The sequence below is a fragment of the Podarcis cretensis genome (assembly GCF_951804945.1).
Source record: "Podarcis cretensis genome assembly, chromosome: 1".
Classification (NCBI taxonomy): domain Eukaryota; kingdom Metazoa; phylum Chordata; class Lepidosauria; order Squamata; family Lacertidae; genus Podarcis; species Podarcis cretensis.
The window spans coordinates 86,354,384-86,380,701 of record NC_137170.1 but is presented as its reverse complement, the minus strand read 5'-3'; the positions used below and the strand labels follow the sequence as shown (position 1 = coordinate 86,380,701).

Here is a 26,318-nt window from a genome sequence, read left to right as displayed (position 1 = left end):
GTCACAGCCAGCACGGCCCTATGGTCAGGCATGGTGGGAGTTGTAGTTCAAAAACTAAACAGGCTACCAGCTACGTGTGTCTCTAATTAGTGTCTACAATATCTCCAGCTTCACACTAGGTCTTGCAGGAAGCAGTCCCTTGTGGTCAAGCCTTTTCGTGCCTCTTTCTTCCCAGACCCTGGGACTGGGGTCTTCCTAAGGGACTGTGGCTACAGGAGAGCTGCTCCTGCCAACAGCAGGCACTGTGTGTAGAACTCCACAGTTTCCCCCTTACATTTCCAGTGGCTTGATACCTGTTCAAACCCACCCAGCACAAAGAAAGAGGTAAAACTGGTGGTTTTGAGAATGGAGCCTTTTTTGGAAATGCAAGGCACCCTTGCTTTCAGGACAGCCAACTGTATTCCCGCTACTATCCTTCCTCTCCTTCACTGGGTAAAAATATTTTTCATCTGCTCTGAGACAGAAAGTCAACAACATGGCAGAAATGACCGGCAGAATCCGCGACCAAGAGAAAGAGACTGTGGAAGAAGATTGGAAGAAATTTAAGATGTATCTTAAGAATTATTATAAAATTGAGGAGTGCTAAAATACTGAGGGAAAAGAAGACGTAGAATTGCAGCGGAAAATTGTGTTTAATTTTAGGGTGGAATTGAAAAAGAGAATGAATTTACATTTAATTGGCTAAGAAGGGTTGCTGAATAATGGTTTAAAATTAAGGATGCAAAAAGGGAAAGGTATGGGGAAGTCCGGGAAAAGAGGGTTATGGAAATAAGGATAAGAAAATATGAGTTTTTGTGTTTGTTTTTATGTTGTTTTTGTTTATGTCAAAAAATTGGAAATTAATAAAAATTTTATTAAAAAAAAAAAAATGAGACAGAAAGTCAACAACCAACCGGAGGAGGAAGAGGAAAAACGAGCAGGGAAATGTAGATCAGTCTGCTCTCTGGTATGACCTGGCTAGGGAAGGGCAGATCATCACATGGATATAAGAACCATTTTCTATCACTCAAATGGATTGTGCCTAAGCCCCACCCCCTCCATCAAAGGCAGCCTCTCTAGGCAGCAGGAGGACTTATGCACTGCCATCCCACCCAGAAAGCCTCTGGTTGACACCCATCCTTTCTAGATCCACAAATGTAGCCCATTGCTGGCATGTACGTAGGAAGGGAAAGGAGCCTTTGCCTCCCCAAGGTGTTGGCACGCAGGGAGCAGCTACTCTGGAGCAGGCAGGCGCATATAGATTAGAATTACCATGGCATACTGCCAGGTGTCTTTAGGCCTCCCCCGCCAAGCATGTCAAGGCGAGAGGGGGATGCTGGTACAACATGCAGGCAGGCAGGCTGGTTTCACTTTGCTCGGATCAAGCCATGTTAAGCAGCACATGGCAAAAGAACCAAATAAATTGGATACCCTGGAATCTACCAGGCTGAGCTTCCAAGGAAATTCCTTCTGTGGAGGAACTTCTAAAAAGAGCCCATGAAAGGGTCTTGAACAACTCCTTACAGGTTGGACCTCAAGAGTGAGAAGAAACAAACGAGAGAAGGCTCTATATGCACAGATTACAGTGTGTTTCCATATCAGCGCTTTGGTGAATAGTTGGGAAAGTCATTCCAAGGGGGCTCTCAAAGCCAGTTCCACACAGGTGACACACAGATAGGGTGGGCTCTCTGCCTCCATTGGTGCAGGGATATAGGCTAAGCGGGTGCCTGATGTACCTGCACCACCAAAGATACCCAAGGGGAGCCAAGCGAAGATGCCCTACAAAATGTTCGAGTAAATAATAGTAGGCAAGGATTTTGCTTGGTGTGCAATACAAGGCTTCAAGGAGTTACAAAATGGGAGCCTAGTTTGGCCTGGGAAGAAGCAAACATTCTTTGCAGCTGGTAAGACGAGTCTGAATTTAAAGCCCCAAATTTCCATCATCCTACCCCTTTTCCCAGCAGGGCTAGACTCTTGCTGCTCCCAGCAGCTTACACTTAGCAGGGCAAGAGATGCCACTGCGCACTTTGGAACAAGCCCCAATTTGGCGAGGTGCCGTGATGAGAGGTTTTTTTTTAACAACAACCTCCAGGCATCCAGGTATGTACAAGACACTGTATCCAATACAGCCGCAAAGCCCCAACCCTGCACAAAGGTGTGCAGGCATTAGGGCAGGTGCTGAAATGGCAAGGCAATGTATGGGTGGGGGCGGGGGGCGGATACAAACTGACAAGCCTTCAGCAGGCCTGCTATTGAGGGTGTGCAAGCAAACGGTCTGTCTGGAGGAGAGTGAATGAAGCGGGACATTCCTCCCTCCTTGAGAGCCCTGTTCTCAGAGGACAGGCCTAGTTGCACCCAGGCACAGAACCCAACCGGCTCAGCTGCCCTCTGGAAAAGGGCAAGGCTGCAGAGCACCTGGAGGTTGAGAGGCTGCTGAATAGGCCTCGGCTGCTGCAATCGCCAACCACAGCTCTTCCGCAAAGGTAGCGGGGTGATGTTCTGCATATTGTGAGCCCCCCCGAAGAGAGATTTGGATCCAGGGAGTTTGGGGGAACAACAGAAATCACCAATCAAGGAGAAACACCAGGAAATCCAAATAGGATCCAGCAGGGCAGAGAGTGGGCAGGCAGGCAGGCAACCAGAGACCAAAGAGATGGAGCCCTCTCTAGGTGGCAGCCTCTCTGCCTGCACTGGGGGACAGAAGAAAAGGAAGAGCACTGGGAGGCTTTCAGCACCAGCAGGTCTTGGGGGAGTGCTCTGTGCCCTCTGGCTTGCTTGCCTCCTCCTCCAGCTCAACCAGGTTCAGTTCATCAGCCGCATACGTGCGGAGTCCGTCCAGCTCCTTCTTGTGGGCCTGCAGGACCAGCTCTGTCAGACGAGTGAAAGACTGAAAGAGATGAGGGTTGTTGGTTGTTGTTTTTTTTAAAAAAAGTGAGGTTTAGTACATAGCTTTAGATCAGCAAACAAGTCTACACAAGTTACTAGCCCACAATGTATTTACTAGTGTGCTTGGGTGCACATATCTAAATGTTTTAGACATTTGAGGTAGATTTTTTTTTAAAGACTACTTCTCAAGCTTTCAGTTTGGCTTCCCACTTGGTGGCAATTTTTATTTGCTACATGCAAGAGTCAACTTACAATCCAGTTTGAAGCAGGAGTTATGTGCATGCTTAAATATGTCCCACTGAGATCAACAGTGGGCTCCTGCTCCATCTATGTATGAGTTTTGACACTAACTGCTAACATTATCACACATAGGGGCATATCCAATGGACCCCATTTTTGCCAGTTCTGCTGCCCACTGCAGCGGGTTTAGAGACCATCCAGAACAGGTATGGGATATGGCACAAAAGGCTACAGTAGATGGGTGTGTGTGTGTGTGTGTGAATCCAGGTACCCCACTATACATAAGTGTAAGTACTTCTGAGATTAAATAAAATATATATGTTACATTTGCAACAATATATAGTGCAACTTTGCTTTCTCTCCCAAAGGTGAGGTGACTACTGGCTGCTATGGTCAAAAACTACAGGTGGGCCCAAGGATTTTCCATCATGAACTCTCTTTTGTTCTGTATCTCTACTTGCTCTGCAAAGGTGATACACTGGCTGCAAAGCACCAGACACCTGGAAGTTCCATATGCAGAATTCTTACCTCTTTGATGTTTACGTTGGTGCAGGCACTTGTTTCATAGAAATCCATGCCATACTCCTTGGCCAGCTGGAAGACAGAAGTTCCGACAGCTTTACATACAGGTATAATAGTGACTGTCAATAGATTGTACAGATAGATCTGAAGAAACTAGAACATCACCACCTCCAAGACTGAGAAGATAACTTGTATTATTTTTTTAAAAAACAGGCTAGGTAACATTTGAAGTTTCTGAATGGGGGAAAAAAAGCACTGTTACAGGCACAGCATCTCTCTCTGATTAACCAGGGCTGGAAAAACTAGTAAAATGAAGTCCAGCTCCAGAACCCGGTGCCATCTCTAATATAAACAGCGACCCGGGACACTGTAAAACTGAGCTTGTCTTTGCCAGAAGGAAACCAGCTTCCAGAACCCATTTCCACAAGTTCCTGGACATTGACAAAATTTAACTGCTCCTACCATCTAGTTTTCTAGATCAGACTCTGCCCTGGTTCACACCCACAGCAGATGAGGCAATCAACCTGTTCCTGACTATACCAGACTATGTGGGGGTCTCACACAACTGCATGTGCTTCTGAACAACAGCAACAGAAATTATCCTATAGCAAGAAGGGTTCCTGACAATGTCATTGTCTTATATAGAGGAATTTGGTTGGGGCAAGATCCAAACATATGAGGCCCCCTTTGCCGTTTGAAGTGGTACAGTGTGGAACAAGTTGGCTTCAATCAAACATAAGTTCCTGAATAATCCCCTCCCCAGAGCCCAGTAAGTTTCCCACAAGGCACTTAAAATGGAGGATAAGGGGGCTGCCACTACAGCCATATAAAAATGCCTGTGGTTAGTACAGCTGCCATGGAGACTGCCATTGACCAGGCCTTCAGTTAGCATTGCAGCCTGCCTGGCAAGTGGAAACTTGTACGCCATACCATAACAAGGTTCTCTGGGCATCTCACAATTAATAATTACGAAAACCATTTAAAACATAAAACCATTTAAATAAAAAGCACAAACATAAATACAACAAAAGCAGAACTCAACTGTACTGCCAAAGTTAAAACAGATTTAAAAAATGGAGAGGCCCAGACCACATCATTATTTACAAGGCCTGGGTGAACAGAAACAGCTCAGTAGCAGAACATCTGCTTTGCATATAGAAGGTTTGAGGTTCAATCCCTGGCGTCTTCAGGTAGGGCTATGAGGGGGCCCTGTTTGAGACCCTAGGTAAGTGCAGATGGTCTGACCCACCTGGCACTGTCAGTTTTGCTATATCATCTGCTATGAATGAGGCTTAGGTCTCAAAGGAGAACTACTAGCAGCTACCCAAGAAGTTTACCTGGAGGCCTTGCTCTTTGCCTACTTGCCTCTTCTCCTCCTCGTCTGCTTTATTCCCAATCAGGATCTTCTGGACACCATCTGGGGCATACTGGAGAGAAGGGAGAGACTTTAGCCCATCCCAATCAGCACAGATTAGAAGCAGCATAGTTAAAAGCTGAGCTGTACGGCACTGTTCAGACTTGGGATTGTCAAATGCACCATTCCTGTTGCCTTTTAACTGTTGCACAGGGCAGAGAATTTTCATAGCAAATGGCTTCTTCCACCAGTGCAACAAAAACATCTGGAAAATGGCAGCGCCCAACGCATTTCTTATCTTAACAAAGCAATTAAAAGAATCGCAGGATGGTCTTACAGAAAACAGGGCTTCCATAGACCAAGGCCAATCAACGAAACAGGGCAGCTAGAAAATCCTCCCAAACCCAGGGGCCAACAGAGTTGATCGCACATGCCCAACAGCATCTCCTTCAGTCCAGACCTGTTGATCTCCCCGTTAAGTTCACTGCAAAAGCAGTAGATTACTTCAGTGCCAGTTGTGGCAGAGTGTTAAGAGTCACCATGTCAAAATGGGCACCACCTTCACCAGCCCAGTGCCTCCAGGTGTTCTGGACCACAACTCTCATTAGCCCCAGGACTGGCTGAGGCTGATGGGAGTTGTAGTCTCAACACATTTGGAGGGCACCAACCTGGCAAAGGCTAATCTATAAAAATTCCCTAACAGTGTAAAGGCAGAATGTACGTGCACAAGGACACAAAGTTAGCACCCTGGCAGTATCCAAGATGCCTCCATCAGTTATTCAACAACAGTGTATTTTATTTATTATTACATTTATATACGTAGCCACCTATCAATAAATATTCACTGGATGGTTTACATGCAAAACAACATAATTGTTATTATTAAAAAATAAAGAACAGCCTTTTGCTGACATAATACAGCTCAGATTTAAAACACGGTTAAGGTTTATTAGATGTTCTTCTAGTCCCTGCATAATCTTCTAGTTAGCACTTGCTAAATACTGAGGAGCTTATACAAGGTACAAGTCCTTTTACAGGAAATAAGGACACCCCAAAAGTGTTATGCCTTTTTCAAGGACATCCGGAGTGTCCGTTGAATTCCCAAGGCTATTTTAGTCCTACAATCTCTAGATAAACCAAGCACCTAAGCCAAACGTGCTATTTCTCTGTTTGAACAAGGCTTCTCAAGACAAGAGAGTGCATGTATATACAGACACAGGCCTTGAGCAGGAGCAGTTCATCCGATTTTGCCATGGCAACTTCTCCCACACTGGGGCCAACAGTCCCCAACAATAGGGGGAAGAAGCAGGGAGACCTCCTTGCTTACCTCATCTACATCACTGGCCCATTTCATGATGTGCTGGTATGAGCGCTCACTGCTGATGTCGTACACCAAGAATATCCCCTGGGGAGAGAACCAGGTCAAGAAAACAGAATGGAGTAAAACGTGCATCATAAACCCAAAGGTGAAATGACTTCTACTTACAGGGAAGGTAGGTAGGGGTGTGTGGGTGTGGGTGTGTAATTGTTAATTTAATAGGACATTCCCTATGCACCCTCTGCCCAGGAATTATGCTGGAGGGTTGAAGAAGAGGAACTAGACATTTGGGGATTATTCTTTCTTCTGTCCTGTTAGATTCTGCATGCATCTGCATGTAGGCCAAGCTCCTTGTGAAACCTTCATGGCAGATGTGGCCTTTAACTACTACTGATAAACCAAAAGCATTTGTGTTTTGACAGTTGTTCCTACAAGATTGTTACAGAGCAGGCTGCCACCATACTAGATAACAGACAACTGTTTAATGAATATGTCAGTCTTTCCCCCTGGGGACCTGGCTAATCAGTCTGCATTCCCTGCAGCAATACAGCAGGCTTCTTTGGCTGCAGTTCTACTAAACGCTCCTTATACACTAGGCTTCATGTCTCAGAGATCTAGCACCACTATGGCTCAGGGCATCAAATGGCAGGTGACAGCTGACCTACAGGCAACAGTCAGGGGGTACAACATTTACTGTATTTTTCTGTCTATAAGACGAGGATTTTTACCCAGTTTTTTAGGTCTAAAAACATGGGTTGTCTTATCCACGGAATATAGCAATTAAATATATATATAAATAAATACGGAACTTGCTCTAGCAGTCGCAGCTTCTGGTAGTGGCAAGCCGTGGGGCCTCTGTAGTCTGCTTGCCTCCTCCCACTCTGCCCGCCCTACAGCGGGGAGGGAGGCTGTAGGCAATCCGTTTTTGCCGTGCAGTGTCTTCACGCAGCTCCATTTGTGTGCGGGTGACGCAACGTTACACAGGAGGAGCGCGGCGATTGAAGTAATATCCCCCCACCCACCGTGTCTTTAACATCAGTGAAATATTGCGCTCCTTCTGTGTAACGTTGCGCCGCCCGCACACAAATGGAGCTGCACAAAGACACTACAGGTCACACACGCAGCCTCCCCCACGCAGCCTCTGCCCACGGGAAAGGTGTGGAGGGGAGAGATATCTTTGATCGCTGCAGCCAGCGCCTTTCCCGTGGGGCATTATCAGTCTGCTTGCCTCCTCCCACTCTGCCCACCCTACAGACAGAGGCTGCATGGGGAAGGCTGCATGCAATCTGTGGATTTTTGGACTGCTTTCTCATGGGCCAACATCACTGCATTTTATGCACCAAGCTAGCATCAGTAACACTAAATTCCTAAAGTATGCAGCTTGTCTTCAGCCCTCGAGGCCATCTGACATCCCCAACCCAGGACTGCTGGCTTGCTGCCTTTCAATTTAGCTGAGGTTTAATGTTGGGACCCTTTCTGTGTTCCAGTGCTAACCTTTGTCAACATTGTGTGTCTCTCTCTGTGTCTGTCTCCAAGTAGGAACTTATGGTCTGGATTCAACTAAGTTGTTGCACTTGCAGAAGCTACTGCAACAAGATCCACTAGTGCAACAATACTACCCCCTCCTCTCCATGTGCCCCCCCCCCAATTCTGCTTCGGAGGGTAGGGAAAACCCCTAGAATAGTGCATGGGTGAAAGGGAGGCGAGATTCAATTCAGCAGGACGATCTCCTTAGCTCAATGTTTAATTCCACTCAATATCAAAAAATGGAGAGAATGTCCACCTCTGTCAGGTCACCTCCATGAATTTTGGTTACACTATGCTTGTATCTCTGGCAACAGATGAAGATGTCAGAGAAATAGCACTGAGTCCAATGCTGGGACAATTCCTGCAAAAGCCAGCTAGTCCTTCCCAGGTCTCTCCATGCTTTTTGTGCTACTTCTAGTCTAGGAGAAAACAGTTTTACCTGGGCTCGCCTGTAGTACTGCTTCGTGATAGTCTGGTATCGCTCCTGACCTGCAGTGTCCCTGGAACAAAAGCAGATGTCATTAGAGTTACTCCAAGTTACACAGAGACTGAGGGCCATGCACTGCAATTTTTATCCACATGATCCATCTGGACTGCAGCAGAGTTGGCGCTCACATGGACAAGAGAATTATTATCATCAGCTATTGGGTTGTATCCAGCGCTGCCCATGAGTGAGTGGAACAGACTTCTGCTTATGAAACAGGACTTCACCATCCTCTCCTCCCTGCTGCAAAATCAGCACGGGAGGGTTGGGATAAGCTCCAGAGAAGATTTTAGCATGGAGCAGGGGGGAAGGGGCTGCAAGGAGAGGAGAGGAAGGTGAAGTCCTGTTGTGCAAGCTGAGGTCTCTTTGTGCACTGTTGGGATTCTGCTAATCGTTTCCAAAGTGATTAAAGAACAAAAGAGCCACTACCCACAGGCTTGCAAACTAAGATCCATGATGCAAGAGGAAAAAGGAAGAAGAAAATAAGAAAAGTTGGGCATCAGTTCTTTAAGAGTTACATAGTAGTTCTTAAGAGTGACCAGCTTGAACAGAAATAGTTCATGGAGAAGAGGAGCCAAATGGTAACTGCCTCAGCTGATGTAATGGACTGGGCCCTGTTATTCCAGATCACCCTCTGTATTATACAAAGTGAACGATGGGATAGCCAGGAGCAGTTCTCAACATTACACAAATTCCTCCTCCTCACCCCTGCTAAAGTAGCTGCCAAACACACTTCCTAACATGCAGCCTTGACTTTCTGCCATGTCAGAAGACAAGCCCAAACAGCAGATTTGTGCTAAACTGCAGTCAAGTCGTCAAAAAGCATGACTAATTGTTGCTCTGCAGTATCATCTTATGACCGACTTGCTCTTTGATCCACAAATGGTCATCGCCACAAGGCAATTTCCTTGCAGTACAGGCACCCAAGAACACACAGGATCACTTCAGCTATGGAGGTTTATGCAATTTGGCTGCTCCCTGCTGGGCAATTTTAAATCTGCTCCTGTCAAGACAATCACATCTAGGATCTTCCTAGAAAGATATATCATTATTTTCATGCTGACATACAATGCAGCAACCGTGTCCCATTTTAAAAAGACTTATTTTGTTTTTAATTAGTTATTTGAATGCTATCTAAGACCCCCACCCCATTATTTCACCCCCCCCCCATTAGAAACCAACACCATAAAGTGGAAAACTTCCTGGGTCAAAGCCACTCCCCTTCTATTGCATGAAAACAGGATAAAGCACCAGTGGTGCTGGGGTAACACTAACACTACCTAAAAAAAGTATGTTTTTCGAAATAACAACAACAATAGTTTGAAATGGCCTCTGTTGCAGTTTAGGCATGGAGCTTTAATCCACACCCCAAAAAACAGCCCCAGTCCCCATTCAGGCAACCACAGGAAGGCCACACTACACACATGGTATATAACAGCCTGTTACATTACTGCCCAAGAACCCAAATGGCCTCTCCCTCTCAGTCCTACTGGACCTCTCTTTGCAGATAGTGTTCAATAACCACTTATTGATTCCCTGCTACTTTTGATAATTTACCAAGTACTTCATCTACAGAGTGCTTTACAATCTCTCTGCATGTTCACTTTATGGAAATCTTGCTGGCTGAGTTACTTGCCATTCCTATTTTACAGATAAAATAACTGAGGCTGAGAATGGGCAACTCATCAAAGTTCTCACAATGTATTCACAGCAAGGAACTCTCATCTGGTCTCCCAGATCCAGAGTTCAGCTCTCTGTCCGAAGATCTACATTGCAATAGCTAAAATCACTTACCAGATCTGTATTCGGACCTTAATGCCATCTACTTCTATAGTCTTCATTTTAAAATCGACTCCTGTGAATAACAAAAGCAAAAGTTAAGTTACAAGGGCAACTTCATCCCTAACCAGTAGATTCTGCTGTGTAATTACGGTAGTTTATGTGATGTTTAGAACATATATATGGAGACCCACAAATATCCATGTACGTGTTTCTCACAGGCAGCATCTTCCTTGGGCTTGATTCAATGGAGTCCCGCTAGCAGAAGATTGTGCAAGTCCTTCCACTAGTGCAACACTGCTTCCCCCCGTCCAAAAATGGGGTCTTAGGGGGCTTGATAGATTCCCCCAGAACAATGCTTGGGGGAAGGGAGAAGGGGGGGGGGGAATCATTCCATCAGATGAGCTGAAATGCTTGCACTGACAGAACCAATGTCATGGTGCTACATTGAAATTCTTCCCCCATATTTATCTTCTCTTCAGTCTACTGCACAACCACCCCACGATGTGAATATGCAAACAACATTCACACACACACAATCTAAGAGTAGATCACCATTGTTAAGGAGCTGGAACCTCCCTTCTCTGTTGAACTCCTTCTCACCAGCAGCCCAACCTGTCTCTAGCCTTGCTATACAGCGCTGACAGTTCTTTTAAACTTCTGAGCAGTTGACATATTCATACAAACTCCATAACACTACAGCAGAGTCAGTAGCTAGGCAGAGCTCATTTTAATCAACTCAAACTAGTGCTCTCACTCTGATGGTCACCAATCTCACAGAACTACGGAGTAAACACACCAAGCAGGCCTCTGGTTGAGGTCTCAGTGTGTGGGCAAGATGTCACAGCTGCTGCCAGACAGCTCACAGCTTAAACCTTTTAGGGCTTCAAAGTTTAAAACCAGCCCTTTAAAATGGGCCACTATACTTGCTATAATATAGATGTTGTTGACGCTGACAACAGTATACCCATCAGGACTATGGCGACTGCTTTTTGGACCAGTTGAAGTTTCTAGACACTATTTAAAGGCAGTCCTGTGCAGAGTGCCTTATCTGCATCTAGTCTGGAAATAGATCACTGTGGCTAATTTTGTCCTCTGCAGAAATGGCCACCATTGGCATACCAGCTGAAATGAATGAAACACACCCCTAGCTTAAGGTTACCAGATTTTTTTCAATGAATCCGGGGACACTTTTCAACTTCCTACTAAATAGATGGATTTTGTCAAGGGACTGATTTGTAAATCTAGGGACTGTCCCCGGGAAACAGGGATGTCTGGAACCTTACCCTAGCTACCGACACTACTTGGGCTTCACTATTCAGCACCCAAGCCAGCAGCATTTGCAATGCGGACTTGGGTCTTTTAGGTGAAGTGGAACCTCATCTGGGGAATATCCCAGCCCACAACACCTTTGTCTTGCCTAGATTTAACCTCTGCTTGTTCACCCTCATCCATCTCAGAATTGCCTCCAGGCACCAGTTTAGAGTTTCTAAAACCTGATATCAGAAGATGGAAAAGAAAGACAGAGTTCCATGTCATCAACCTTTGGATGACTTCCCCCAGTAGCTTCATGCAGCTCTTAAAACACACGGAAGACAAAACAGAGCCCTGGGGCACCCTGAAAGCCATAGGGCACAGGGCAAGATTTGCCCAACATTATCACCCGAGAACTTCCATCATGGAACAACAAGAACAAATGTAAAAAAGTGTCCACTAAGTCCAATACCCAATAGTTGACCCAGAAGGATACTATGGTTGATAGCTTTCCTGGACTTCTCAGTGGCTTTTGATACTAACAGGGTAGCACTCCTTCCATCCTTCCTTCCTCCAGAGCACATCATCCACCAGGGTGACCAAGGCTATTTCCATCCCAGAGCTGGGCCTGGCCATTGGTGGGGTTGATGACAGTTGGAGTCCAACAACATATGGAGGGGCGCTGGCTGTCCACCTCTGGTCTAGACCAATGTGGGTCATAAAGAATAGTTTACTATACAATCTAACGTATGTTGCCTTTGCATGCTCAGCCATGGTGTGTGTATGTGTGTGTGTGTGTATAAAAACAGGACAAGAAAATCTTACTGGATTAGGGAACATACCCATGAAAGGTATGTTCATTTTGTCAGAGGTTGGAGATCTAACCTTAGTAGGCTGCGCAGCTTCAACTTATCTGTGAACTGGTCTAGATTCTTTTGAAGCCTTTTCTCCTCGTATAAGAACGACAGCCCAACTCCCCAGTTCTCTGCAGGACAGCCAGCAAAAGCAGAAAGCACCAAAGCCTCTGTGTGTTTCTTTGAAGTTTCTACTGCAGCCGCTTGCCCACACTGCTGAAGAAACAGGTACCTTTCAGCAGCACAGGGGACTGCAAGATAAATGCCACCAAAGCTGCACACAGCTTCCTACACAACCCGTCTTTCCAAGGTGGTGTGCCACAGCGCAATAAAGCTTGGCTGACAAAACACCTCAGCACTAACACATATGCCCAAACCAAGCAGCACCTACCTGCTGCCTTGAAATATTTCTCTTCTGAGTTTGTCATTCTTCTGGTTGCAGGGCAGGGTAGAGCTGCTTGAGAGTAGCAGCTTTATAAGCCTTGCATGAGGCCTTCCTCATGTCAGCCATAGCTTAAGAAACTGTGGCAATCAAACCCAGAAGTGAATGCATAAGACAACAGTTTTTAGATCCATGACTGGGCAGGTTAGAGGCTACAGAACAGGCAGGTACTTTGCATGGAAAAGGCCCCAGGTCCAATTGCTGGCATCTTCAGACAGGGCTGAGGGAAGTGCCCCATCTGAAAGCCTGGAAAGGTGCTGCCTATCAGGGCAGAGAAGGGAAGACCAAGGTAGGTGGACCAGGGGTCTCCCTTGGTGGAGGCAGGTTCGTACATCTACCAGTAGTTGTTAACTATGAGAAATAAATGTTAAGACGCAATATAGTTCCAATGATCAGAAACTGATTGCAAACCAAAAGGGACGGTGACCCTCATGCCTTGCTTATAAATTTCCTCCAGGAACCCAGCTAGCTTCTGTTGGGACACAGATCGCTGAACTAGATGGACACTTGGCCTGATCCAGCAAAACAAAGCCTTGCATTCTGCACAAAAAAAGCTCCCTGATCCAAGATTAAGTTTATTTTCTCCTTAGAAAATTGTGTAGCTTTCTGAGGGTGACTCACATATCGTGCACGATTCACCAAGCAGGAACAAGTTGAAAGTGATCCTTTGTACTCCGCAAGGCATTTTCTACTCGCTCTGTGGTCACAATGAGAACTTCATTAACCTTAACGCAGATGAGGACTGTGTGCTTGCGTCACCGTGTGGGAGAACAGGACCGTTTTGGAAATGGTCCACTGCTGGAGAAAATATAAACTCAAGGAGGAACATATCCCATTACATAGCTATTCATACATACAAGCTACCTGGTTAAAACCGGCCATGGTCAACCTGAGTGGGTTTAAAAGCATATCTAAGCAGCATGTGACATGAAGAACAAGCTTTTCAAGAGAGGTGGCACTTCTGTTAACTCCACTCTTCCGCAACCCTCCTAATGTTCCATCTCAGGAGAATAGGGAAGTGGGGGCTAAAAACCCAACCTAGTGATAGTCTTCACTGCCTACTCACCTGAATGAAGACCATTTAATACCTGATTTCCCCCCTATAAAGCAGAGTGGGGGACCTGTGGCCCTCCAAATGTTGATGGACTACAACTCCTGTTATTCCTTACCATTGCCATGTTGGCTGGGACTGATGGGAGTCCTACAAATATCTTGTGGAGCCACCCTTGCTAAAAGGAGGTAATCTTCCTGAGTGAACACCATTGTGAGTAGTATATTTTGCTACAAGCCTACAAATGGGGCACACCCTGGAAGTGGAAGTGGCAGTGGCCATTCTTGTTTACTACCATTATTCCCATGGTACATTGGACGGCAGCAGCATTAGGTAGAAGGTAGGCCACGATCCACTTGGTAGATCTCTGGGTGTTTTGCAGTAGATTAGTAAGTATTTCTCAATTATTTGACGATAGCAACAACTAAAAGGCTTCCCTTGCTAAATTAAAGGGCTTGAACAAAGAAACCAGGAATGGATTTTTGCCCTGGACTGAATATGTGCTTGATTCTTAATGTGTGTCTGCCTTCTTAAAGCACTATTTTACACTTGGCTTCAGTTGGTGACCCTCAGGATTCTACAAATTGTAATAAAGCTTAAAGCCTGCTCACTGGCCAGATAAGTTACTGGAAGAATCAGTGACTTATTGGAGGATATTAAGCAACTGGAGGAGCAAAAGAGAGGAGAGACTCTGTAACATATGGATGCAAATACATATCACGAGTGAGGAATTGGGTGAAATTTGGAAAAGCATGATTTACAAGAAATCATGGGACTAAGCAAAAAACCTTGCTTTCTTAGCACCAGAAGTTCCAAGAAAGCTTTTGAAAACCAGAGCTTTATTTCTGTATGGACAATTTTCCTTTTCATAAGTTTGCTAGTAACAATGGGTGCCAACTGCAAACAAATATTATGCAAGCTTGGCAGTGTCAATGATTTTAGGTTGGTTTACTAAATACTAGTAATATAAACTTGCTAACTTAGACCACTCTCTAGAGCAAATGAACGTTTTCCAATGCAAACTGAAAATTTTCTCTTTAAATTACTCTTACAAATTACTCTTTAAAAAATCCCAATTTATTTTTTTCTTGACTACTGACTACAAAAGCAATTAAACAGGAAGTAAAGGGAATTTCATCCTATTTCGTAAAATAGACCATGATAGGAAAGTAGCTTATTGGCCAGAAAGCTAAATACTGGAATATGCAATTCTTCAGTGTATGGCAGGGATGGGAAACCTGTGTCTTCCACCCCAAGGCTACTGAACTTCAACACCCATCAGTCCCAAACAGATGGGATGATGGAGGAAAATGGGAACTTCTCACTTTCCAGAACGATTCCATCATAAGCTTGCAAACCGACCAAATACTCAAATCTGAAATTAATAGCTTCAATACTAATGCCCAACCCTCCCCAACCTACATGCATGTTGGCCTTACTTGCAAGTCCTATGCCTGATATGGGCTACAGAGCTCTTTCAGATGGCGCTGTGTCAATACGGACATGCCCCAAAGCAGCTTTCTTCTCAAGCTGCCAGCCGCTGAATGCAAGCCTGAGGAATCGAGCCATAGCTGGGGAGCTTCAGGCCCAGAGGCCAAATGCAGCCAATCACACCTCTCTATATGGCACCTTCTCTCCCCAGGCCACACACCCCTAACCCTTTCCTTGAATACTTTTGACTGCCTGGAATGTGTCCTTGAAAACCTGCATTGCCTTTTGCTTGCCTGGATGGAGGATAGAGAACGTGTGAACAAACTAACTTATTGTATAGATGTAAAATTTGCTTTCGTTGCTCCACCCACCTTGGCCTCTGGCCCCACCCACTGGCATGTGGCCCCTGGACAGTTGCCCAGAAGGGAATGTGGCCCTTGGACTGAAAAAAATATGTCCCCCACCCCTGCTATAGGTTATGCAGCCTAGCACAATGGTAGAAACGAATGGTTTCTACAGGAAAACATCAACATGTTGCCCTCGGCAGGCAAAGTCAGAGGCAGGTGGGGAAGCTCAGCCACAGCCTTCTTTTACCATGTTTCAGACAATGCTTCATTATCTCACCACCACCCAAAAAAATCCTGCACGATCTACAAGTTATTTTTGGACGTTCGCTACATTTCTAAAAATGAAAGGCACGCTAGTAGTCACACCTTCTGAGATGAAAGCCTTGCGCCTAATTTCCGAACTGTGGGGCCTGACCGAGGTCATTCTCTGGGAACCTCCATGTTTTAAAAAGTCCCTTTTTATTTACAGTGGTACCTCGGGTTACAGATGCTTCAGGTTAGACTCCGCTAACCCTGAAATAGTACCTCGGGTTAAGAACTTTGCTTCAGGATGAGAACAGAAATCGTGCGGCAGTGGTGCAGCCGCAGCGGGAGGCCCCATTAGCTAATGTGGTACCTCAGGTTAAGAACAGTTTCAGGTTAAGAACAGACCTCCAGAATGAATTAAGTTCTTAACCTGAGGTACCACTGTAATGTGTTTCATGACCAACAGAGCTAACAGAAGAAGAGCCCTGCTGGATCAGGCCAAGGCCCATTTAGTCCAGCACTCTGTTTTCACAGTGGACAACCAGATGACCATAGGAAGCCAACAAGCAGGACCCGGGTGCAACAGCATTCTCCAAACCTGCAGTTTCTGGCAACTGGTATCCAGAGGCACACTGGGTCCAACAGTAAAGGCAAACCATTGGAGCTAGTGTGGTGCAGCTGTCGTGGCAGGGCTCCCCAACCTTTTGGGGCACAAGGACGTATTCTGAAATCTAAGAAACTGTCAAACGCACCATAAAGTACCCATTTCACAGAAGAAAATCTGGCGATGCTCAGAACCGCCCCTCAACTGGCCAAAACACCTAGACTCCCAATAAATAAAATGGGGCGGGGGGAGAGCAGGCAATGTCTTTCCCAACCAACTAAACCCCATTGCGAAAGCAAAAAGAAACCACCCAAAAATCTCTACTACCTTGAGCTCATTGGAGAAAAGGTGGAATATAAATGCAAAATATAAAGGCCTGGTACTACAAGCAGCTAAAACCAAAGTTTATCCTATCATCTGCTCTTGGCCACTTCAGATATGCCCTGCATATCACTCAGAAAAACGGGGCACATCCAATGTTTAGTCTCTCTTAAGGATGCTTTTGCGAGTTATGTTCTGAGCTCACCAGCATGCTCCCACAAGTCACTCCTGTGTCTAAAAATAGAACGGGCTCATACAGTAGCTGCTTCCAGATTCTCAGCACACATATCTGCCTGCTAACACCCACAAAAAAGCAGATGCTCCTAAGAAACAGGCATATTCCACGTTATGGGTTTAGGCTCACGTAGGCCTTATCAGAGGGCTGGTTTTTTTAAGAGCTCATGAGGAGCCGACTTTATTCCCTGGGACTAGCATAGCCACCACTGGGGATTTCAGAAAGCAAAACGGGTCTGCCTTCCCTCTGGCTTTCTCTCTTCCATCCTCTCCCCACCCCCATATGACTCATGGTGTTATGCCTACCTCATATTTTCGAACAATGACGTCGCATTTATTTTCACCTTTGAGGTGAGCTGGCATTACTGCATTTAGCAGCAGCAGCAGCAGCAGCAGCAGCAGCAGCAACATGTACAGTGACCTGAGAGCCTGGCGGTTATTGAACAAAAAGTAGCTCCCAACACAGGCAACGCAGGAGCCAAGGCCCGGTATTGGTGCAGCATCTAACAACAGGTAACTGGAAGCAAAGGCACTGAAGGGGGGAGGACCGGGATTTCAGGGAGAAGGGGCGCTTTTCCCGATCCCTGCCTTAGTAAGGGGTGCCAGCTTTGCTTCAGGGAGCCTGAGCCTCAGATCTGAATCACCCGGGGCGATTCCCTCTCGGGGCTTGCTATGGGCAACTGTGCAGGTACATCTTAATCCGTGCCAAAGACGCAGTGTCTTTACGCGCGATGCAACCCAGCCACCCCTCCTCCCCCCAGTCCAGCAGCGATGCCCCCAAGGCCGCAAATGTGACCCACGAGGTCTCCCTCCCTCCAGCCGGGCCCCCGATGCTGCCCTACGAAGGAGTCGCTGCGGCTCCCTCTTGTTCGAGGGCGAATCTCGTCGGTCCTCCTCCGCCTTTGTCCCCGCTCCCGGTGGAGACGGTGGAAGAGGCCAGGCTGGCAGATCCCCCTCCCCCTTCTCTTCCTCCCCTACCCGCCCCGGCGTACCGATGGTGGAGATGTGCGAAGGGTGGAACTCGTTGTCGGTGAAGCGGCACAGCAAGCAGGTCTTGCCCACGCCCGAGTCCCCGATGAGCAGCAGGCGAAAGAGCACGTCGTACTGCTTGGCCATGGCGGGCGCCGCTCCGGCTTCAGCCCCGCGCGGCACCCGCTGCCATCCCAGCTAAGCGCGCTCTCCTCCGCCCGCGGCGTCCGTGCGCGTCTGGGGAGAGGCAGCCCCAGCCGCAAGACCCGGCGGCGGGCGAAGCGAGGTGGAAGGAAGGAAGGAGGGAGAGCCGACGCCGACGCCTCGGCTGCTGAGATCCGCCGGGGGTGGATGGATCTCCAGAAGAGCGGGAGAAATTGAAGGCTGCTGTCGAGGCGCTGGCGCCGGGGAGTGAATCACTTCCCCGCTCTCGGAGCGCCAAGCGGGGAGGTCTGCAAAGGTGCTCCTACCGCTCCCTATTGGAGAGCGCAGGGGAAACAGGGGCGCGCAAGGCGGGCGCCTCGGACGCGCAGAGTCGGGACGCAGCAGCCGGCGCTTTTCGGGCGAAATTGAGCTCGCCAGCCAGCCGGCGTGCTCGCTTTGCACCACGTGCCTAACAACCAACAGAAGGGGCGGAGAAGAAGGGAAGGCGGCCCGCTCAAATGAAGGCGAGCAGGCCAAGCTGCGGCGCCTGTTGCCGAAGCCGGGGCGTGCCCCTGGGACATAGGCCGAGTAAGATGGGGTGAGAAGCTCGGGAGCGGGCGCAGAATCACGAGTTTCCATCGCCATCAGTGCCGGATTTACGTTTAAGCTAAACAAGTTATAGCTTAGGGCCCCACTCTCTTGGCCCCCCCCCAAAAAAAAAAATTAAAGAAAAAAACACACCTGGATGTACATTTCCAAAATATAAGATAAAAAACAAATAAAATAAAACCTACATGCAGTGTTTTGTGTTGTGTAGGCTCCTATGATGTAAGTAACGGGCCCCGCCTGCTAGCCTGCTCCCTAAAATATCACTGGTAATTATTTCACTATTAACATACTTCTTAACTATTTCACCATTAATATACTTCTTAATTGTGTTTCAGTTCAACAATTACTTTGATAGAATACATATTTTGTTATGTGCAAATCGCTTCAGATACCTATTAGGTCCATAAATTACCATATAGCATATATTCAACACACAAAAAATGACAATTTGTTGTTGACAAAGGACAGCTGGACATATAAAGGGTCCCATTACCTTCAGTGGCTTAGGGCCTCATCAGACCTAAATCCGGCCCTGGTCGCTATGGATACGGTAACTAAAGAGAAATCCAGTTTGCAGGTATCGGGGATAAATGAGGGACCAAATTTCTCTGTGGTTATCTGCTCAGGATACACCTTGTTTGCATGAAATTAAGGCCAGAGAGCTCTGTAACGTCTCTTGTTCCCTGAACTCAGAAGGATTTTATAGGCATATTTGCTTGGTCAATTATTTATCCACTCCCCATCCTCAAAAGACACACACACATGAAAGTTGAGAGGGTGGGAAATCCAGGGTTATATTTGAGGATTAGCCAGAGTTCCTTAGGGCTGTGTTCAGAACTGGAGACTTAGCTCAGGAGAAAGGGCAGTAATGGAGGGGGACTCTCACAGTGGCTATGGGATGCCAGCTGTTTAGGGGGTGGGGTGGGAAAACAGGTGGATGGAATGGAAGATTTTGGAAGAGTGCATGGCTAGCCGACTGGAACCTGAACAGCAGCTCTCCACACTGCAGGTCCTGCTTCTAAAATATGATTGGCATAGAAATATGAGTGTTTGCCATGATGATGATGATATTTATTTATTTATACATTTATTTATTTATTTATTATTTATACATACAGACATACATACCCTGCCCATCTGGCTGGGTTTCCCTAGCCACTCTGGGTGGCTTCCAACAAATATTAAAAATACAATAAAACATCAAACATTAAAAACTTCCCTAAACAGGGCTGCCGTGTGTGTGTGTGTGTGTGTGTATGCGTGCGCTATATAATGAGTAGCATATAAACCACATACATACCCAGTTAAATGAAAGGTAACTTGCAAGGGAGTGAAGAGAAGGAAGCATAAGCAGTTTGCTATGTTAAGAGTATAATTTAGAAATCATTTTTTAAAAACCCTATGGATTGTAAAATGTTAAATGGTGTCCTTCCTGAACAATTGATTTCCCTGCCCAAATCAATGGCCAGTCAATTATATAAGCAGTTACTAAAAGCTCTTGCTAGAAGAGATGGGGAATCCAACTTAATTTCACACTTACTCAAACTTAATCCAATTGATCTCAGCAGGATTTACGATCAGCAAGACAGCAGCCTTAAAATCTGTCCAATCCTGAAACTTGTGAATGTCAAGGAAACTAGTTGACATTTCATGCTTTAGGAAATGTAAATATTTTACGTACATTGAGCACCTTGAGAGGAAGGTCTGAGATTGGTTAGAACTGATGTCACCCGTTTTGCACCTTTGCTTTTGTTTGCTTCTTTTCTTCTCTTAAGTTTGCCCCAGGTCCCTAAACTGACAAATCTGGTTTGTCAGTATCTTAATTCTATGCATGCTACCTTTTAGGACAAAAGCAGAAAGAAGCTTTGCTGTATGTGGCTAAAGTGCTGTAGCCTGTTTGACTAGGGGTGTATGTAAATTATAATTCCCAGGCAATGCAGGTGAATGTAACCCATTCTAAGCCAACATTCTCTCTGAATTTTATTTCTTTTGCTTCCTGATTGATCTCTGCGCCTGTGATTGTTTTCCTGTTAAAAGCACTGAGTATTGAAATACTTTCCCTTAAAAGTACTGATTATTTTTATTTTCTGGCCTGGAGGTAGTAAATACACCCTGTGTGTATTCTAAGCAGGATGGGGTCTTCATGAAACGCGCCATACGACAGGTGTGTCCAAAGTCCATTTAATCTGGCAGTTTATTTCCTGAGCTAAAATCCTAAAAAAAGCTCAAGAACAATTAAAAAAAACAGTTAACAACTTTGGTTGGCCCTCACGGCCCTTCACTTCATTGAATCTGGCCCACTTGAAAAAAGTTTGGACACCACTGCATAGAACATCAAGGAGTGGGGAGAGAGTTAGGCACTGTGACAATAGAAAAAATAGATAATGACTTAAAATGTGGAAAAGTGCAATGAACAGACTGGGTGGGGGGAGGGGTTTACAACACAGGTAAAGCCAAAGGACCCCTGGATGGTTAAGTCCGGTCAAAGGTGACTATGGGATGCAGTGCTCATCTCGCTTTTCAGGCTGAGGGAGCCAGCATTTGACAGACAGCTTTCCGGGTCATGTGGTATACAGGACTACACAAAAGTAGGTCACATTGAGTTCAGTGGGGTTTACTCCCAGAAAGTGTGAACAGAATTGTGGCCAAATTCAGTTGAAATAAGTGGGGTTTTCTTCTCAGTAAACAGGATTTTGCTACATATGTAATCCACTAGATATGTGCTCTGCTAGCCAAGCACGAAGTTAGCAGCAGTGAATGATTGCTGATTTCAAGAGGTTTCAGAATAAGTGTGTGATAATCAACATATTTTCTCCCTTTGACAAGTTCTTCCCATCCTGAGCTGCTCGTGGTGTTACTCCCAAAGCAGCATCCTAAGGCAGAGGATCAGAGCTGCTAATCTACAAGTTACAGACTGAGAGCAGAGGCAGAGAAAAGGTGTAATATTTTATCAAGGCTGCACAATACATAGCCTGATAAACACATTTCTCTGTTTGTCATAGATCAGCTTCAAGGCAACAAGGCCCGCCTTTCTCAGTACATATTTGTAAGCAGATTAAAAGGCAAGCAAACTCAAAATGACATCATAGCATTACATGAAGCAAGCAAGCACTGGCTTACTCCTTAAGAATATAGAGTTATATATTGACAAAATTATGAGCATGGAGTCATTGAAAATTATGAGAATGGAGTCATTGAATTGGCCGAAACTCTATGCACATGTATCTGTGAGTAAGCCCTATTGCAAACAACGGAGCTTACTTTAGAATAAGTATGTTTAGGCTCTCACTAGTGCAAATACATCTCTCTTATGCATCTTAAGCTCTATAATGACTGACATGAGTGTTCCTTCTTTGAATCTGTCAGTACCCACGTTGGTTGCTATGGCAGATCTCTATGACAGTGACCTCACTTCTGCCAAAAGCAGGAGTGTTCTCTGAGCTGCTCAATGTACACAGGAAGACTTTTATATCTGTAGTTCAAGCATTATTGCATATGCATGAGCCCTCAGAAAATATACAGAGGATCAGCTCCATGTGACTAACAAGGTGCATGAGAACAAGCGACACCTTCCTTACATTGCTGTTCTATTTTGAATGAATCGTTTCAGATTGTTGACAGGGGAGGAAACGAAGCAGATGGAGACTGCATGACAGTTAATACCTGTAATGCTTAAGGAGACTAGCAGGCCAAGGACACACTTTTATCTCAAACATTACATAACTGGGAAAGTTTCAGCCACTCTGAGAAAACTATTAATGGGTCTATTTCAGATTATGCCACCAAACTTGAATGTAATCTACCGGTATTCACTTTGCTTACCGCATCTAGAACACTTGGTTCATCTTAGTCACCTCCTCTAGAAATGGAGACTATAGAAACAGAGAACATCAAGGCTCCTAAATGAAAATGCTAAATAAATAAAGTAGTAATGATTATGATTACTGTTTTGCTTTCTACACTATCATTCAGTTTGTAGGCATGTAATAACAAACCTAAGGGACGCGGGTGGCGCTGTGGGTTAAACCACAGAGCCTAGGACTTGCCAATCAGAAGGTTGGCGGTTCGAATCCCCACGACGGTGTGAGCTCCCGTTGCTTGGTCCCTGCTCCTGCCAACCGAGCAGTTCGAAAGCACGTCAAAGTGTAAGTAGATAAATAGATACCGCTCCAACGGGAAGGTAAACGGCGTTTCCATGCACTGCTCTGGTTCGCCAGAAGTGTCTTAGTCATGCTGGCCACATGACCCGGAAGCTGTACGCCGGCTCCCTCGGCCAATAAAGCGAGATGAGCGCTGCAACCCCAGAGTTGGTCACGACTGGACCTAATGGTCAGGGGTCCCTTTGCCTTTACCTTTACCTTTAATAACAAACCTGGCTGCGTGCTCAGTCTGCACCTGCATTCGACATCCCTCTCATGTAATATGCGCTTCTCATGCAATATGACACAAAACATCAACATTAAAGATAGCATGAAAGGAAGCGTCTTATTTTAACACTGAATTGCTAAACGGGTTGGTCAAATTTTATGTTATGCTGTGAACAACAAACATGTCTGTCCAGTACACATTGGTGCTGGCAGAGGGGATTTCTTAATTTTATTTTAAAATGGGGCAATTGTGTATAAACAAATAAATCTGCACAGCTACTTAGGCTCTTTTTTACCACTACTTTAAGCTACTGTACATTTCATAAGCTTTTTAAAACATGGAATTTCACTATTGCTGATAAATGTGGAAGATATATTATTTGTGTCAGGATGAGAAAATCTGTAACTGCTGAATAATCTCATCCAGAGGAATTTCTATAATTACTTCATATTCACTTGCCATAGGGCAGCGAAGGCTATCAGTGTCAGTCAAAAGAAGGTGATATTATTTTAACTCCCAGCCTCTCAGTGCCATTCATTTCTACATTAAACAGTGAATACCTTTCAACTGAACAACATTCATGGCATTTCTAAGCTTCTTGTTCACCATGTTAAAGCAATGAGTTTGGCAAGATTATTGCACTTGGTCTGTTCCATCCTTCTGCTCTTGCTTAAGGATATTTATATTCTCAAAGTTTGTGTTATCAGTCTAAAAATAGAACACCATCTCTTACAGATTTCAAAATAAATTATTTTACCTTATTCTACACTTTCCAATCATTTTTAGAATTTCCTCCTGCCCTGCTGCTCCAAAGTGCAGAGGCCACTGACAGGTAGGTGGCCCCACCCACCTGTCAAATTTGGCCCTTCAGGAGTGGGAAGATAAGAATCTGGCCCTCCAGCCAGAAAATGTTTCCCACCCCTGCTTTGAACTGTGGAGCAAAAGCTTCATAAACAGAACAAAACCTCTTTTGTTTTTCTTGAATTTCATGACAGCAGCCTAAATATAGACACCTTTAACTTGCTCAGCAATTTAGATCCACAATACATAAGATCCTTTTGGATTGCAGGTCTAAGGATTTATCAAGAGAATATTTGGTCCAGTTGTGACCACTACTACACACTTCCCATTGATTGAATTGGAACTTCCTGTCCCCCATTCTGTGACAGTTAGCTCATTACAACTCTAGATTATGTCCCTGCTTCTTTTGGGAGCTGCTGTCTCTGTGAATAATTTCCTGTACTATTGGGTTTATTGCAACATGGTAGAGGTTTGCACATCTAAAGGAAATTAAAATATTGATTTGTATTTTTGTTGTAAATATGGCCTGAGCAAGTACAGGAGACTAAAATGTCTATCTACTTTTTATGCAGACAGCAACACTTAAACAACACGTGTCTAATAAATAAGATGGCTATTTCATCCTCAACACAACGTTTTATTGGAGGAATTTAATGACAAACAATTTTTAGTTGGGTAGAAGATAAACAAAAATGTTGATTTCAATATGATCTTCATGATTTAATGTATCTTAAGCGTACTCCTCACCATCTGTATGAACAAACTGGAGCACCATAAGATTCTCCTGGACTGTGCTTATACGTTACATTGAAAAGATAATTCTCACTCTAATAATCAGTCATATGTGGGGAGGGGCAGATTAGGGATTTTGTTGTAGTAGTTTGTGTTGTATATTTAAAAAACACACTAATTCAAACATTAAAAGAGGAAGAAAATATGTTGATTTAAATGCACCACCTGCTTTTCCATTTCTACTATTCTGCCTTGAAATCCTTGTACATCAATCAGTTTCTCACATGTCTGCAGCTATTTGCTCTGCCTGTTGGACTACAGTTCTGAAGAAGGCTTCAAATTGTTCTGAGGGGGATAATCAAATAGCCCTCATTCTTTGTTTTGCAACAACCATGTCTGTGGTCTTTAGCATCTTCTTCAATAACAGCCAAGAGCCTTGTGGCACCTTAAAGACTCACATTGCATTATGACACAAGCTTTCGTGGAATAGTCACTAGCAGTGCTTTTTTCTGGGGGGACGCAGGGGTACGCATACCCCTAAACAATTGTGAATCTAAGTTTGGCCTCATTGAGGGGCAGTATTTCAATATGAGTAGGAAAAGGGGAGTACCCCTAAACATTTTTTTTAGAAAAAAGCACTGGTGACTAGAGAACACTTCATGAGATACATGTAAGCATTACCCTAAGTTGCAGTTTCCTTCTGAATCTTGGAGAAGATGGGTTAAACTTATTTTGAAGCAATTTTTAAATTTCTCCACCTCTTTGTTTCTGCGTAGGTTCTCCTCCCAGGTTTTCTGAACTGAGAGCTTGATTTGGTGTCTCACATGAAGACCTTTATGTGCATCCCATGAAGACTGGTTCATTAGGGCAGATGGGGCACTGCGGTTGTAAAGCTTGCCTGTTCATAGAAAAAGGAAAATGCAGCTATTTTAAAACTAATGCTGTCACACAAGCTGGCCTGCTCATGTTGAGAAATACAAAGATTTCAGTCCCTTCAGTTTCAGGAGAGGAAAAATTGGAGGCAGGTTTTCTTAAATGAGAGAGATGAATGTCAGCCCACACACAATGCCTATTGGGGGGGGGGGCACACAAAAAAAGAAACCAAGAACTAGCCTGAAGAAAGGGAACCACTCATGGCCCTAGGCTCCATTCCAATGAACCCAGGTTGGAACCCTACTCCTTTGTCCGCCTCAGTTGTTATCAATCAATTTCTCTCCAAGCGCACAATAATTCCCCTTTGTTGAGCAAAATCTCTTCTCCTCCTTACATCTGAATGATCATAGCTAGTTTTAAATACGGTGGTACCTCAGGTTACATATGCTTCAGGTTACAGACACTTCAAGTTACAGACTCTGCTAACCCAGAAATAGTACCTCGGGTTAAGAACTTTGCTTCAGGATGAGAACAGAAATCACACAGCAGCAGCGCGGTGGCAGCAGGAGGCCCCATTAGCTAAAGTGGTGCTTCAGGTTAAGAACAGTTTCAGGTTAAGAACGGACTTCCGGAATGAATTAAGTTCTTAACCCGAGGTACCACTGTACTGGAAATGCAAGATAGGCATAAAAAGGGCAGAGCCATAGCTATAGGGGGGCTAGCCAGGTTTTTTTGTCCCAGGTGAAACCTCCAGAGGGGTGCCATTGAGGCTCCCAGCTTGTGATGTGTGTACGCAAATGCACATCAGGTGTGTGTATGCCAAACTGGGTCTTTGACCTGGGTGAAAATGAGCCTAGTTTCACCCTTGAAAGGGGATTATTTAGCACTCTAGCTGGATCCACAACTAATACTGAGCTGCCCAGAGTGGCTGGGGAAACCTTGCCAGATG

The 26,318-nt window shown here is 45.2% G+C and overlaps 1 protein-coding gene across 1 annotated transcript; it reads right to left on the bottom strand.

Annotated features, from left to right (window-relative positions):
- Positions 1 to 851: 851 nt before the first annotated feature.
- On the bottom strand, positions 852 to 18,406 carry RAB15 (RAB15, member RAS oncogene family). The gene is made up of 7 exons (XM_079986220.1): positions 17,866 to 18,406; positions 10,105 to 10,165; positions 8,266 to 8,326; positions 6,309 to 6,386; positions 4,965 to 5,054; positions 3,634 to 3,699; positions 852 to 2,866 (listed from the first exon to the last, which is right to left on the bottom strand). The coding sequence occupies exons 1-7, from the start codon at positions 17,987 to 17,989 to the stop codon at positions 2,708 to 2,710; spliced, it is 639 nt and encodes a 212-aa protein (XP_079842346.1). The 5' UTR covers positions 17,990 to 18,406; the 3' UTR covers positions 852 to 2,707.
- Positions 18,407 to 26,318: the final 7,912 nt, after the last annotated feature.

Coding starts and splice junctions, on each gene's coding strand:
- RAB15 (XM_079986220.1), bottom strand. CDS start 17,989: ATGGCCAAGCAGTACGACGTGCTCTTTCGCCTGCTGCTCATCGGGGAC. Junction 3,700..4,964: donor GCAAAGAGCAAGGCCTCCAG/GTAAACTTCTTG, acceptor TCTGTCTTCCAG/CTGGCCAAGGAGTATGGCAT. Junction 2,867..3,633: donor CCAACGTAAACATCAAAGAG/GTAAGAATTCTG, acceptor CATCTCTTTCAG/TCTTTCACTCGTCTGACAGA.